The following is a 16894-nucleotide window of genomic DNA, read 5'->3' on the forward strand; positions in this document are numbered from 1 at the left end:
TTATATAAATGTGTCTTGTATTTATTGTTTAGTCACCCCCAACCATGACCAAATGAAATATAAATCCAGCAGCAGGAGCAGCGTGGGTGAACAGCAGGAGCAACAGGGAAGTGAAGAAATGTCAGATTCAGCCGTGGTTATGCAACTGTAAACAACATGCGCATCTGCTGCCGCTAGTGGAAATTTTTTCCACAGTTAAAGAACAGACAAAATTCCCAAAAGGCCTGTCTGAAGACGTGAAAGAATTTGGAAACACATGTAAAGAAAATGTATCATTTCATATAATGAGCTTTAACTTTCTTACAGAAGACAAGGTGTAAATGGACTTTAAGGCAGCTGATTTTTAACTAAATGTATTCAAAGGTATTTGAAGGGATGTTTTCAGCTGTTATTGTTTTGTGATTTGGCCCCTTTAAAAGTTTAAAAGGTGTTTCAATGGAAGTGTACAAGTTGCTTACCTTATACTACATGATATCTATGGCAAGCATCTACCCTGCATTAAGATTGCAGACATGTTTTCCTTTAAACATTTTTGAATCTGATTCGGCCAGACAGCAGCTTTTGATTTATGACTTATGTGTCTATATTAACTTTGGAGTGACTCCATCCTCCTGGCTTCATATATAAATAGACTTAGTCTTTAATAATTCAGCTGTTGACTCTTCAAAATAAAATGATTGAATTCCTCACAATTTTTAACCTTTTTATTGAAATCTTTTACTGAATATTACAAAAGTTTATATTGTAAAAACATACAATACATACATATAATATACATATAATCTAAATAAAGTCATGATACTATATGGGAAGTGGAAATGTATTTAACTTCCAGTGTTTACATTTGAACTGTGATGAAAGGAAATTGCGCCATAATGATATAAATTAGCCTTACAGTTGTCCATCAGTAGATAGCTAGAAGATATCTGTAAAAAAGCTACAGAGAGGAAGAAAGTGTTTGGTTTGCATGTTTTTAAAGGAAGCATAACAACACTTGTTTTTTTTTAAGCATTGTGGCTCCAGAGTGACTTTAATATTTTAGACTGGATCATTTTTCACGGTATAGATTTTTTGGGCAGGTCTCTTTTCATCTGAAGAATTGTATTTTGGTTTTAATCACAATTTGGGATGTTTGATGTTAATTGATTGGTGTAAACTAAGGAGCTGTTTTTTCAAAAACATGTTTTAGTGATAAATATTATGTTTACAACAAGAGGCAGATTATTATCATATACAGATTCTTCTTCTTGTTTTCTTGTTGTTGGTTTTACACACAGGCAGGTGACTGTAGAATGATTCACGACTTTTTGTTTCTTTCAGTTTCCAATGTTAAAATATTCTTTAAAAGACAATTTCTTTAAAATGACCACATAGAAAATTGTACAACTAATACCATATAATCCCTACTTCCTACAGTTTGCGTCATACTGCTCTTTACGCCTGCATCAAAGTGTGTCTACATATGTGAGTGTGTCACAATCAGACACTTTATCTGAGCGGTAATGTGTAGTACAGTATTTCTTCATCATAGCGTGTCACACAGTAAAAAGTCCGTCCCACTTCCTGTGTGCTTGGGAAAAATTCCTGTGTATAAAGTATAAAAAGGCTGCAGGTTAGCACAGGTAGGCAGAACAACACTGACAGGACAACTGCTGGGATCTTACACACAATAACACAACTTCCAACCAATTAGCTTTATCAGGTAACTGACTCTTATTTTTAACTTCATTTGACTCTGACAATCTCTAACTCAAACAGATTTTGAGAAAAGGGATCTTTGTTTCTCTTGGTGGCTCTTTCACTTGAATATGGATTTAACTACATCTTTTTGTGACTTTTAATTGCTGGAATAATAAGGCTAATTGTCTGCTTTCATGTCTTCATCTTTATCTTTTTCAATATGGTTAGTTTTAAAGCCTTACTGTCAAGTTATTATATAGCAGAGTCATAACTGATTCAGCTAACAGAGATGCACTTAATTCTTTAAAATGAAGAGTAAATTATTATATTTAATGCTAAAAATGGTAAAAAAGGTAAAGATAACAAAAAGAAGAAGTAAACCTAAAACCCAGCTTTATTTCCATGTATGTGTTGTGATGCAGTGTTACTAAGAATTGCTTTCTGTCTTCCTGCAGAACTTTCTTGATTCGAAAAACAAAGATGGATTCCAAGATGCAATGCAACATGAGCAAGCAGTGGACCCCCAAGATGCCCAAGGGGATGGACTTGGAGTATTCCCATCATCCTCTGACTATGAGGCGCGTTGTGAACCTCATCATTGCCATAGAGAAGCTGAAGAGCGGTGCGTCAGAGTCGCTGCTGAGCACCGAGTTTAGGGATGAAAACCTGCTGAACATGATGATGGAGAGCATTGTGGAAGGTAATCACGCCCAAGACTACATTGCAACACTGCAGCATTACAAGCAGGGAGTTTTGTCCCAGTTAGCATGTGAAATTAGCTTCATCGTTTGTAAAGTCTGTGTTGAAAAATATATATGTAAACCTTCCCCCAAAGCTAATTGAATATATACAGCTAAAATCTCCAAAATGGGTCATTTACCATTAGGATCACTGTCACGTCACTTACCAGTACCGAAAGGGAATAAAAAGTTTACATACTTTTGTTCAGTGTTCAAAACTTTTTGTAGCTGGATACTGACCCACTAACACTCGTTCACACTTTTACTCTTATTTGGCCTTCTCAGAGTTTGATACTCTCCCCATTCTGTTCAATTTTATATCTTGTTTATAATGGAGTTGGCAACTCGTTTACTGCTCCATAAACTAACTAACTAACTAATCAAGTGAACTCATGTTTCTGGCTCTCAAGCCCAATTTGATTGTGCATGAAGAGAAAAAGTCTATAGCTGTTTTCTTTTTTCAATTCTTGCTATTTCCCATCTAATCAGTTGTTCTTCTTTCTGCCCCTCAGAGCAAGTCGTGTTCGAGCGTGGTTCAGCTCCACCAAATCAGTTTAGCAGGACGGGCATGCACCAATACAGCGTGACTGACACCGAGAAAAGGAGCTTAGTTCTGGTCCAAAACAGCATGGAGCTCCATGCAGTGATGCTGCAGGGAGGTGCAGACAACCGCAAAGGTAATGCCCCTTTTATATTGGATGGTTAGATTGGATGGAAAATCATTCTGTAAGTTATTGTGGATTTAACTTATATCCCCTGTTGTCTCCTCAGTTCAACTGAACATGTCGACCTATGTTAACCCTGCACCCAGCACCGAGGCCAGAACTGTAGCTCTGGGCATCAAGGACACAAATCTCTACCTGACCTGCCACAAGGACGGTGATGAGGCAACCTTGCATCTAGAGGTAAAACTCTTGCATAAGTCTCATTTTAAATTGGTTAAAGAATACACTTATTACCATATTTCTCTTTTTTAAAGCTGGAGATGAGACAAAAAATTTGTATTATCTTTTCATCCTAGAGAGCTACTATGCTACGATTCAAAGATTAATTTAAATTTTGTTGTCATTCAAGGACATGCTTGTTTTCAGAAAACTTGGTACTTAAATTAAAATTAATTAAAAATGCAACAATAATGAAAACTGTAGACACAGTGTAGAAAAATCTTAATCTCTGCGTAAAAACAGATTATAAGCAGTACATAAAGCTAGACCTCCATAAATATGTGCAAGTACTAAGTAATAATATGGGTGAGAGAACATTAAGTCAAGGGACATCAATCGCACATCCAGATATATACAATAGCATCATTACAAAGGGATAGTAGCATAAAAACAGAGAGCATGATTAATCATTTGATTACACTCTAACATCAATTTTTCGCCCCTCAGGAGGTGGCGGACAAGGACAGTCTCCTAAGCATCAGCTCCGACAGCGACATGGTTCGGTTTCTCTTCTACAAACAGGACACCGGACTGAACATCAGCACCCTGGTGTCTGTCCCTTACAGCGACTGGTACATCAGCACAGAAATAGACAACAATAAGCCAGTCGAAATGTGCCTGGAGAGTGCCCATCGCCACAGAACCTTCAAAATCCAGCGTCAGAGTTAAAACCTGCCAAAGATACCCAACATGATGAATGATTCTCATGTTGGTGAAGGTTGATCCTCTCACAAACTGAGCTCAGGTGTGAAAAGGGTCTTAAAATGTACTATACCACTGCTCTATTTATTACAGAAATTAATAGTCTGCTTTTAAAAAGGCAAATGTCTCATGAGAATATCGTTTTACTGTTTGTACCAAGTACAGACAGTAAAATGCTCAGTGTATTGACCTAGTCAAGTTTCACCACAAAGTGGCATTGTTGTGCTTTCTTGTGAGCACCCTTCGTATTTATTGAGCTGTATTACAATAACACAGTGTAAGTGCTGTTATCTATCAATCTATTTATCCAGCACAACCTTTAAACATTAATATTTATTTGGATGTCTGCTTATTTTAACTATTTAAATGATGTGTAATTGATCTTAAATAAACTCTTAATATTCATTTGGATTTGTGTTTTATGTGCTTAAACAGGATCTGGTATTTAACTTTATTCAAATTAGTAAATTAGTCAATTAAATTAGTAAAGTAATCAAGGATTAACCCCTCCACAAATAGACATTGGTTGTAGCCCATTTCTATATACTTCATTTTCTAAGGACATTTAGTATTCTCCTCAAACTCTCAGTCATTTCTTCTGTACACAGAAAATCACTAATGGCAACCAAAGAGTATTCCTAAATTTGTATCATTCTAATTTGCCCCAGGTTGGTGCGGAAGGTGAACTTTGAGATGTATTATCTATTTTTGATGATTAGTTTGTCTGTATAGGCTATACTAGTTTATGTTAATATGAAGTAGCCTATCCTACTTAAACTTTCCCTGAGCATATTTCCATTCTTCACATCTTTATACTTCTTTCCACCACATGTGGAGGGAAGGAATTATTTAATTCATGACTCCACGTCATGAATTTGACGGCTGAATTTACTTGGCAGAATGAGGTTTTCCAAATACTATTTTTAATAATAGAACCAATAATAATGGGGCAGCTGTGGTTCAGTTGGTAGAGTCAGTCGTCTCTCAACCGGAAGGTTGGAAGTTTGATCCCCAGCTCCTGCAACCACATGTCCGATGTGTCCTTGGGCAAGACACTTTACCCAGAATTGCCCCTGCTGCTTCGTCAGCTGCATATGCATGTGTATGAATGGGATTAAGTACTTCTGATGGTTATGTGTGACATGTGGTATAAAAGCGCTTTGAGTTGTCAGAAGACTAGAAAAGTGCTTATCAAGCTCAGGTCCATTTGCCATTTACCATGGCTTATCATAGGTTGAAATATTCCAATCAAATTATCTGCAATAATGTTACAATCTGAGAGTAGCAATGTGTGGGTATTTTTCTTCAATACTCATCGATCTTAATAGTTTATCCCGCAGGGGGGAAATGAAGATAGGCTACCGAAATGTTATTGTGCCTCCATATTATATATTACTGTAAAAACATGTCGTGGTGTTTTATTCATATAATAAATGGGCTTAATCAATCAATCAATCAATCAATCAATCAATCAATCAATCAATCAAACTTTGTTGTTGTTTCTTTGGTTCTTTATGTGGGGTGCTTGTTTGTTATTTTATTTTTCTCTATTACAAAAAACCATTTAGCAAACGACGCTATTATTATTATTACCATTTTTTCTCTCTATTGTATTATATTAATTTATTTTAAAACATGATATTTGACAAAAACAATAACAATGTAAGAAATGAATTATGTTTAGATTGCCCAATAAATACAAAAAAATCAATCAACCTTTATTTAGCACCTTTCAGACAAATTGAATTGCAGTTCAAAGTGCTTTACGAGAGTGCAGAAAGTGTGATTGATGAAAAAGTAGTTTGTACAATCATTATAATCATTGTAGGCAGCCTACAAGTTTTATAAAATAAACTCGAGGATTTTTTTTTCCTGATGATTTCTCTCGATGATTTGTGTTTTTTCTTGTTTACAGTCTACGATGTGTTTACATTCTCTACTCCAATCAAGGCAGGAGTTTCGCGCATGCGTGTTCTTTATCGAAATTTCAAATTGTCCAATCAGAGAGGAGGATAAGTTCTACCGGGTAATTTCAAAAAGCGGATGCGCGAGCTCCGGTGTCGTGCAGAGCCTCAACATATTGCAAACTGTCGTTACCCTAACAACACATTTTTATATTAAATCTAACGTAGACTTTTATTTGTGACCGATATGGAAGAAGGAGAGACTGTAACGATACCGTCCCGAAAAGGTTAGTGAGCCTTTGATTGGCTATTATAGTTAGCATTGGTTACTTTTTGTTAGCATATCTAACGCTACATAACAAAGCCAACAGAGAAGGCTTTACTCTGCTGGCTGAATAACTTTACGTTATGGTGCAATTTTAGTTTCGTTAATTTGTGCCAGGTAGTCAGAAAGGATTAGGAATTATATATAATTATAAAATAGAATTCCCGTTCAGTTCATACTAAATTTAAGTTCGAGTTAGCAGTATGGGCTCGTTTACAGGTTTTACTATATCAATACAGCTATAACAATACAGCTATATCAATACAGCTATAACAATACAGCTATATCAATACAGCTATATCAATACAGCTATAACAATACAGCTATATCAATACAGCTATAACAATACAGCTATATCAATACAGCTATAACAATACAGCTATAACAATACAGCTATATCAATACAGCTATAACAATACAGCTATAACAATACAGCTATATCAATACAGCGATAACAATACAGATATAACAATACAGCTATATCAATACAGCGATAACAATACAGATATAACAATACAGCTATATCAATACAGCGATAACAATACAGATATAACAATACAGCTATATCAATACAGCTATAACAATACAGCTATATCAATACAGCTATAACAATACAGCTATATCAATACAGCTATAACAATACAGCTATAACAATACAGCTATATCAATACAGCTATATCAATACAGCTATAACAATACAGCTATATCAATACAGATATATCAATACAGCGATAACAATACAGCTATATCAATACAGCGATAACAATACAGATATAACAATACAGCTATATCAATACAGCTATATCAATACAGCTATAACAATACAGCTATATCAATACAGCTATAACAATACAGCTATATCAATACAGCGATAACAATACAGATATAACAATACAGATATAACAATACAGCTATATCAATACAGCTATATCAATACAGCTATAACAATACAGCTATATCAATACAGCTATATCAATACAGCTATAACAATACAGCTATATCAATACAGCTATAACAATACAGCTATAACAATACAGCTATATCAATACAGCTATAACAATACAGATATAACAATACAGCTATATCAATACAGCTATATCAATACAGCTATAACAATACAGCTATATCAATACAGATATATCAATACAGCTATATCAATACAGCTATAACAATACAGATATAACAATACAGCTATAACAATACTATTCATGTTACTTGTAGTGCAAACGAAAATGATTCCCACAACTGTTGCCATCACCTGCACAGGGACAACAGATGGAAATTAGCTAGCTAGCTAAATCTGGTACAAAGCATCTCTTCTCTTCTGAGACTAATGGTTTTTTTTGTACACTGTCCCTGATTCAAATAAACGGTTAATTAACAACCTCCTCGTCCCATTCAGTGACTTATCTCTGATATTTTTACAAGGTGTAAGTGCAAGTTTATTGATGGAAATGGGGCTCAGTTATGCCTAAAAGTTTTTTTGGACAAAGTTAAAGGAAAGTTCTGTATTGCACCGAATCTATTTTAGCTGAGTTTTAAAGAGGTACATAAAATGACTGACAAATAAAGCTCTAAAGCCTGATTTAATTCAGGACAGATACAAATTTTGAGTCTGTGATATCAGTTTACAGTTTTGTGTATCAGAAAGTCACTCATGGGACCGTGTTGAACTCTGTTATTTTCTACTACAGAGCTGCGTAAACAGAAGTTGATGGAATACTTGGAAGCAAAGGGGAAGCTGAAACAGCCCAACCCTAAGTATGAACATAAAAAGTCATGATTAACAACTTGTGATGTGCAATGGTGGTTTTAAATTATTGTTTTGGTAAACAAATTCCATTGTCATCTCTCATCTCAACTTCTCAGGCCATACCTCCGTGATGTCTTTCAAGATAAGACATCTGCAGCTCAGGTAGGTGTGGACTATTGCTTACACGTGAAATAGAGGTTAGGTTAAGGTTACTGTCTTAACATGTGTTTTTGTTTTCACAGATGGTTAAGGAGAAAGAGAACACGGCTCCAGCTGACAAATTAATAAATGAACACACAAAAATCCAAACTATGACTGCGCAAGCCACAAAAAGACCCACCAGCAGAACATTTGGTGTTACAAACAAAGTGAATGTAATAGGAAGTGTGCTGACAGGACAGGGAAATGCCTGTCGTTCATCTGCAACAAGCGTCCCAGTACAGCCCAGAAAACCTACACAAAACTCTTTGCTTACAGGAACATACACTGTTTTGTCCTCCAAATCCAACACAAATTCAGCCAGCCATTTCAAAAAGAAGCCTAACAAAGAAATACAATCTTCAGATAAAACCTCTTCTAAGATAGCTCGCACATCTGCAAAAAATCAGAACAGCAGATTCAACAGTGAGTCGAATGCTGCTTTGTTACGTCCAGTGAAGACAGCCAGTGTCAGGATGAGTCTTGGCCCAATTGTCAAAACTAAAACAGGACTCCTCCCTGCACTGACCCATCCAAGGACAGTGACCCAGCCAAGGAACAGTCAAAGTTTGACACATCCCCCTGCCTCAGCATCTGCTACCAGAACTACTTCTGTTGCCAACATGGTGCGATCCAGCACATTGTCGTCCGCGTTCATTTTCCAGAAAAAAACATTGCCTAACGCATCTCTAAGCATTCCTGTGAAAGAGAGAAGTCTTTCTTCAACTGCAAGTTCCGGTACTGTAATAAAACTTCAAGAACAGAATAGGGCTAACTCTAAGTCCCTTTTTGGTAAACATTGTAATCCAAGTGGACTGAAAACAAAGTCCATCTGCTCCAATTGCACAGCAGGCCCAAATAAGCCAGACGGGAGAGTAGGGACGCTAAAACCTAATAAATTAACCAGTCAGCCTATGGACATGTCTTCAAAGCAGAAATCTGATGGAGAGCGGAAGAAGAATGGACAACCATGCAAAGTTGTCTCAAGAACATCATCTGGGCCAGCAAGCAGATGCAGCTCCAGACCTGTGAGTGGGGATATGCGAGCTGTTCTGACTGAGGTGGAAAAGAGAAGCAAGACATATGCAGAGACAGGTGGCAAGAAGGGACACAGTTCAGATAATGCCCCTAAAACGCAAACAGGTATCAAAGGAACTGGCCCTCGAGTTATATCTCAGACAGCGCCACAGCCTGTCAGGACCATCAGCCTCACAGGCCAGGCCAGGAAGTCATCAAAGTTTCCAGTGATCGATATTCCACAGACGGAGAGAAAGAAATTGACTGCTGTCCAGGAGGAAAGAATGTAAGTGGAAAAGTACAAGTCCTTGCAAATGTATTAGTAGGAAAGTATGATATGACACCATTGAACCATTAAACTAAGCAACTAAACTTTATGTTGGCTTAGGTTATGTTGGCTTGTGTTCTCGGCACATGATTGCTGCAGACGTGCAGTACCTCATCTTTCTGTATGTAATTAAAAAAATATTCTTGACTACATAATTACAGTGGAGGGTTATTGCTCTGGAAGTCTGGGTGTGTGTACAGTCTGTGTAGGTGTACTGAGACTGGTTTCACCCACACCCATTCATGTTTCAACTGATGGCCTAATCATTCAAAAAGAATGTGAAACAGTCTATTCAATATATTTTATTATTAGTTGAGGAGGAGATTCAGTTTGTGTCAGCTTCAGTTGGGAAAACAAGGGCGGTGGACCCAAGTGCAGAAACCAAAAATCAAAAACAGGGAGCCACAGAGGAGCACGAGCAAAACTGACATTCATACAACATACAATGAACTGACACAGAAGGGAAGAAACACAGAGACTAAATAGACACAGGGGTAATCAGACACAGGTGAGGACAATCAGGGCAATCACACTGGGAAACACACAGAGGCAGGAATACAAGAAACACTGAGGACAACTACAAACTAAATCATGAAACACTAAAGACACACAGAACCCAAGAATGAAACAAAACACACTAGAACATAAAGAAACACTAGGATATGAAGTTACAAAAATAACATATGAAACACTAACCTAGAAAACACACAAGGGAAACAACACCATCAGACAAGAATGAGAACTAAAAACAACAAGAAAACTCTGAAAAATAAGAAACCAAATCATGACAGTTTGGCTAGATTCTAATCAGTCACTCCCTGCTAAGAATCGAATCGTGAGACACACAAAGATTCCCAGCCCTAAAAGAGACTCTTCTGGTGCAATAAAAAAGGGGAAAAATAGTGGATATACTGATTTCTTGCATTTCACTTTCAGCTAACAACATGCCAGTTGATTATTATTTTTTTCCCTGTAGCTAATATATCGTCGTATCAGTCTATTGCATTGACTGGCATACTTGCCGATACTGAATTATGAGTTTCAGGGAAAAAACACCAACACTAAATTCCATTCATTTAAATGTTGACCTTAACTTGCTCCCTCTTCTCCGTTATTTGATCTCAAGGAAAAAACTACAAGAATGGAGAGAATCCAGGGGCATTTCCTATAAGCGTCCTCCAATGCCAGTGAGAATTCAGGTCAGGCGCACTATGGCTGTGCCACAACCTTTCTGGGCCACCATGACAGAGGAAGACGAGGCCCACTCCCTCATCTCAGCTGTGGACAGATCCCTAGCTGATTGCATCATATTACTGGGCGAGGTATTCGGAAGGGGAATGAGAATTATTATTATTATTATTTATTTATTTTTCAATATCTGATTTATTACATCTCTATCCAGCACACAGTGCCAATCATTGTGGGAGATGGTTTGAATTTTAGGATAGTTAATTTTACGAATATATGATACGATTACTGGATAATTGTCAGGTGGATGTGGCAGGAGGGCTTTTAAGATGCACTTTTATTTTACCAAAAGCATTTTTGTTGAAATAGATCAATGCTCTCCTTTCAACTTTCAACAAAGTAGACTATATTTTCGCCTTCTTTGCACCAACAGGGTTGCCCTTCAGTCCAGGTGAAGGAGGTTCTCTCGAGGCTACCGGTGGTGTCCCACAAGTTTGCCAAATACTGGATCTGTCAGGCCCGTCTGATGGAGCAGGAGGGCAACCTTGATGTCCTGCCAATATTTGAAGAAGCTGTGCGTGTTGTGCTAGAGGTAAGAAATCCAAAGATGTATTTTGCATAACTGTCAGTAGTTTTGTGTACTTCCAATAATACTCCGCATCCTATGTGTATCTTTAAGGACTACAAAGTCCAGACCCCATTTCAGTCACATATGCATTTAAATTTCCAACAGTGCAATGAAACACTTTCGTTCATTGCCTGTCTAATTCACTTTGAGTCTCCAAGAACAAACATGAGATGGGTTATTTCATTACGATTTTCATTTGCTCTTCACGGAAAATGTAATGTATTCTGTAGGATTAGACATGTAGAATGAAGGATATTTCTCTACTAATAATCTGAGCTGATATATCAGCCAATTCATCTTAATTGTTTAGTGAGTCACAGGCAGCTCAAGGCAGTGAGTTTCTTTGTTTAATTGGATGTATGTAACCTAAACATAACTTTGAATATTGTTAAAAATGGTTGATGACTTAGGTGTAACACAATTGCAGGCCACAAGTTTAGTTTATTTTTAAAGTTTAGGAGGAAACGTCACCCCACTGGTACTCTTTCTCCCTGTGTGTTAGTCTCTGTCAGAGTGCTGGACCCTCAAACAATATGGCAATGCCAGCTTTTTCCAATATCATTCAGCCCTTGTAAATATTTTGATAAGACATCACACAATTAATGTAAAAGGTTGGATCAATCCAATGCCAATCTCGAGTGACTGAAGGAAATTGTTACATCATTTAAAGAGATTGTTTTGGTTGGTTCTATCGGCTACATTTAAAAGTTTCATATGATAATTTTCTGAATCAGCTGGTCATAGACTCATGTAGACTTTTGATATAGACATGTTTGGTTTTTAACAAAAAAAACAACAACAATGAAATGAACCCCTCTGTAGTTAATGAGCAGGTTGAGAAGAGAAAACGTTTTGCTATTCATTGATCAAAGACCCAGCTCACAGGTAAACGAGGCTCTTACAACTGGAAACATTAGTAGAGAATCATACATCAGATATTTGTGAAAGTTGATTATGTGTCAGCTCAGATAACAAGCTCATCTGAGATTCTTAGCATGGTGTATGTCATTTTGGAGATGGGGAGTTCTTAACTAATCTCAAGTGACATTTAGAAGTAAGTTCTTTTCCTGTCACTAAATTTATTATAAGAGCTGTTTATATTCCTGTTTAACTTCTAACATGTTATCAGAATAAGTGTTGTACCGTGAATGAAATTCCCCTCAAAAGTCACAGTATATTCTTATGTTTCTGCCCTTCTTTTCTTTTTAGCCAGTTGACGAACTTCGAACTGTGGTGTTTGAGATTCTGAAGAAAAAGGAGGAGACCAAAGGTAGTTTCCCTTTTTTGTACTAATGAAATGAATCATTAACATTTCTCAGCAGGGACTAACTGTGTTGCGTTGCTAACATTGCAGAGATTACAATCTATATTTAACATTCTCTTATTATGGTATATAACTTGCAGTTATTCCTTTTGTTATACTGATTATCAAGAACCTGCACCGGCCACAAATTGCGCTACATTTATATATCAGTTAATTCTAGTTAAAGTAATCAGCTAGATATGTAAATAAGCCACTGTTTCCTATTCGATATACTCAAACCACTAAAAGAGATGATAATACGCTGGCTGCAAAGCAACAGCTCCCTGAAACGAGTGCATGAATCCAACAATGAAATCCTAATGATTTTTTTATCCATGGAATTGAAATAACGTTAACTCTGATTTTCATGTTTTCGTTAGCATCTGAAGAAGATGAGAAAGAGGACCAGGTTTCTTCGGTTGAAAGCTCTCCTGAGAGGGACAACAACCCAATGATGACTCCTAAACCTGTCAGAGCCCTCATCTGTGGGGAGAAAGGAGACTCATCTGTCGTCAAGTACAAGATCACAGCGACTCCTGGGTATGTTTGAGTCATTATGACAACTGTTTGTTATGCTAGCTAAAAGCTGCTAAAATGGTCTGGAGATAAAATAACCTGAGTGATTCTGAAGTCAATACTGTAGCAGATTGTTATAGTTACACACCAGCTATATTTATGACCGCCCAAGAATATTTCCCAACCTTTTTTCATTTAATATTGAAATCACTGCACAAACGTGATAGAGAAAGACACATGCCAGAGAGAGAAAATATGTCAGCTGACGTAAGCCCCTCCTTTACGTCTTATTTGAAAACTTTAGCTTCTTTTGCCGTTGTTTTAATATTTTGCTGCAGTGGTCGCTATGATGTGTGGCATACGTGCGGATCCCCTGATGTGATAACAGAGTATCGAGAGAAAGATTTAAAAAAAAAAAAACGTGTGTACTATGTACTTGAGCGTCTCTAACATACTGTTAGGGAATATTGTCAAAATCACACAACTAACAAAGCTACAGAATAAGTCAAGTAGAAACGGGCAGCTGTGTGTAGGGAGGGGAGAGAAGAGGAGGAGCAGCTATGTTTTGTGCAGATAAGAGAATAGAAAGGGAACGGATTTAAGATGAGCAGAGTAAGTTGTTTGTAAACTAAAACATGTTAGATGATAACACACAATAACTATAAATACAAACCTAATGTTAAAACTCCCCCAGGTCAGTCTCTTATAATGTGAGTAAAAAACCCTCATAAATATCGAATGATGTCGGCTTTATAATCCCCCCGTATGTCGAAGGGAAAATATTTGCACTGTTGAGTACAGGACAGACTGAATGGATTGGGCGACTGTGTCTGGATTACCTGTGCTCCAGCTCGCTGTCTCTCCCTCTCCTGTCCAAGACCCCTGAGGGATGCTGACACCCCCTGGGTCGGTTATCACATATGCACTCCTGAAAATGTCTAGATCATTTCAGAGGGACTGGGCTGCAGTCACCTCACAGCAAAATGGTTCCTGGTTTTGAAACCTTTCTGTGTTGAGTTTGCATGTACTCCCCATGGGTTCTCTCCGGGTACTCCGGCTTCATCCCACAGTCCAAAGTATATGTCAGCCCTGTGATTGACAGTTCTGTCCAAACCACATCCATCTTAAAGCTGCTCAACTTCCAACTCTATATTTAAGACAATCAGTCCGCCCTGTTTCATTACAGTTGATGAAGTAAATATTGTGTTTTCACACTTGTAGAAAACTCCTGATATTTGCAGGAGGAGCTGTATGTGTGAAGGCAAACGGCCAAATTCGGCTTTTCAATCGGCTTCACCCAGAGCTTCTCCTGCCAGCCCCCTAGAATTTTTACCGCATTAACTCTGAGTGAGCTTCTTCTCGGCTCTTTTGTTGATATTGTGATTCCGTCAAACTAATTGGAGCATTGATGGAAAGGAAAATATTTTCATTATAACGTCGCATTGCAGACGTTGCTTTGTCCACTGCTTCTGTGCCGTTCTTTTTTTTTTTTTAAGTCATGCCCTGCCCGACGGTAGACGCAGAAAATTCAACTACTTTTTTGAAATGGATGTTTTGCCTATGCAGAAGTGAATCCTCTGTGAACTCAGTTCAGAAATAATCTTTGAAAGTTGTTTCATTTTTGCCATCACAATCACTCTTTTCATTTCCTTACTTTTGATGTCTATTACATAAGACCTAAACAGCTGGTTTGAATAGTTTCCTGCATATATGCTATAATAAGTAAATAAATATAATAAAAAAATGAAATGAATAATTAATACATTTATATTAAAAAAATAAAAATCACAGGGAGAGGGTTGTCTGACTGCACAAATTAAATTATTCAGAATACCTGAACTGACTATGTAATGTCAGGTTGGTCCTTTTTTAAGTGGACCTTTTTTTGTTTTTCCCTGACCGAGGTGTTGTTAAGGATGAAAAATGTTTAAATCTGAGTTTTGTCTTCATTTTCCCTCAGCGGCCCTCCAAGCCAAAAGAGAGAACCGACACGAGTCAATGGCCAGGAGGTTCGCTTCTTTACCCCTGTTAGACGCTCTGTGCGAATTGAGAGAGCCTCTCTTCATTACCCCGCGTCCCTCCAAGACCATGATCTGTGTGTGGCCTCCTACAATGACCTGATCTACGAGGAGGATAATAAGAGAAGTGAAGAGCAGGAGAGTGGGGAAACCAGCCCGTCTCCCATGTACGTCTACAGGCAGAACGAAGCGCTCAAAGACAAGGTGGTCGTCCAACTAGTTTGCGATGAAGGTGTTTAGCTTCAGGAGCTTAATTTATCTCCTGTTAGCAGTTGAGGCTTCTTTCAGATTCATCATATGTCTCTGGTCAGATGGTAGAAAAAAGTCTAATATTATGTTTCTATAAACAATGTGTTGTATATACTAATGTAAAATAAATGGTTTTTTTTTTTAACCTACATGTGGTTTATACATCTTACTTTTTTGATCCTTATACCTACTCCAAAATGTTGCTCTTTTTTAAAAATAATTGTTAAATTCATATACAAATATGAATAAAAAATCAGAAGTCCGTGGCACACTGGAAATAACTTCACTATATTTTTATCGTGCGCGAACAATGCGTTTCACCTGTAGCTTTCTCAGGTATGCCCAGCACAACAATAATAATAATAATAATTATAACTTTATTTACTGTATATAGCACCTTTAAAAACACAGGTTTACAAAGTGCTTCGACAAACAGCAAAGGCAAAAACAAGAACAAAGCAAACTAAACCAAACACAGAAGAACATAAACAACAGCAAGAACAAACAAATGCAAAATACTAAAAATAATTAAATATAATTCAACAGAAAAGAACCCATATTGCAAGATACCCAACAGACATATATATAACCCGACCATCACAAGAACCATCATAAGAACCCAGGAAAAACAAGAACCCAACAACACGAGCTGAGACCAAGAGGACCAAAGATTTAAAAATATGTAAGAAACTAAAAGAGCTAAAAGCAAATAAAAAGAAGGTAAGAGCAGTAAAAGAAATAGAAACAAGTGAAGAAATTATCAAAAAAACAATAATAATAAAAAGTATATATACATATAAAACATAAATAGACAAAGTAAATAAAAGGACAGTAAGAAGCAAAAGAAGATAAAAATAGTAAAACCAATAAGAAAAGACATTAAGAAGACGACATCACATAAAAGCAAGTCTGTAAAAGTAAGTTTTAAGAAGGGATTTAAAAGAATTGAGGGAATCTGCAAGACTTATCTCCTCAGGGAGGTCGTTCCGAAGTCGAGGGGCCCTGACGGAAAAGGTCACCTTTAGTTTTAAGTCTCGACTTTGGAACGACCAGGAGGCCCCCACCTGAGGATCTAAGACTGCGGGCTGGCTCATATGGTGTCAGTAGCTCTATTATATAGCTTGGAGCCAGCCCCGTCCGTGCTTTAAAAGTAATGAGTAAAATCTTAAAATCAATTCTAAAACTTACAGGAAGCCAATGTATTGAAGCTAAAATTGGAGTGATGTGATGTCGTCTGTTACAACCAGTAAGAAGCCTAGCTGCTGCATTTTGGACAAGCTTGAGGCGAGACAGTGACTTATTTGTGATTCCGGAAAAGAGGGAGTTACAGTAGTCAAGTCGGGAGAAAATGAAGGCGTGGATGATCTTTTCAAGATCTGTTTGGGTTAGTATTGTTTTAAT

The 16894-nt window shown here is 37.2% G+C and overlaps 3 protein-coding genes across 3 annotated transcripts in view; all 3 read left to right on the plus strand.

Moving 5' to 3' along the window:
• The window catches only part of LOC132974347 (histone H2A.V), a 212014-nt gene that overhangs the window by 126440 nt on the left and 68680 nt on the right, over window positions 1-16894 (plus strand). The gene's annotated exons all lie outside the window — the stretch shown is intronic.
• Window positions 1595-4471, plus strand: LOC132974324 (interleukin-1 beta-like). The gene is made up of 5 exons (XM_061038296.1): window positions 1595-1702; window positions 2136-2380; window positions 2933-3097; window positions 3192-3325; window positions 3812-4471. The coding sequence occupies exons 2-5, from the start codon at window positions 2161-2163 to the stop codon at window positions 4031-4033; spliced, it is 741 nt and encodes a 246-aa protein (XP_060894279.1). The 5' UTR covers window positions 1595-1702; window positions 2136-2160; the 3' UTR covers window positions 4034-4471.
• ckap2l (cytoskeleton associated protein 2-like) lies at window positions 6090-15642 on the plus strand. Its single transcript, XM_061038295.1, has 9 exons — window positions 6090-6257; window positions 7990-8056; window positions 8165-8210; window positions 8291-9549; window positions 10718-10913; window positions 11213-11371; window positions 12617-12677; window positions 13091-13250; window positions 15187-15642. The coding sequence occupies exons 1-9, from the start codon at window positions 6218-6220 to the stop codon at window positions 15482-15484; spliced, it is 2286 nt and encodes a 761-aa protein (XP_060894278.1). The 5' UTR covers window positions 6090-6217; the 3' UTR covers window positions 15485-15642.

The sequence above is a fragment of the Labrus mixtus genome, chromosome 5 (genome assembly GCF_963584025.1).
Source record: "Labrus mixtus chromosome 5, fLabMix1.1, whole genome shotgun sequence".
Classification (NCBI taxonomy): domain Eukaryota; kingdom Metazoa; phylum Chordata; class Actinopteri; order Labriformes; family Labridae; genus Labrus; species Labrus mixtus.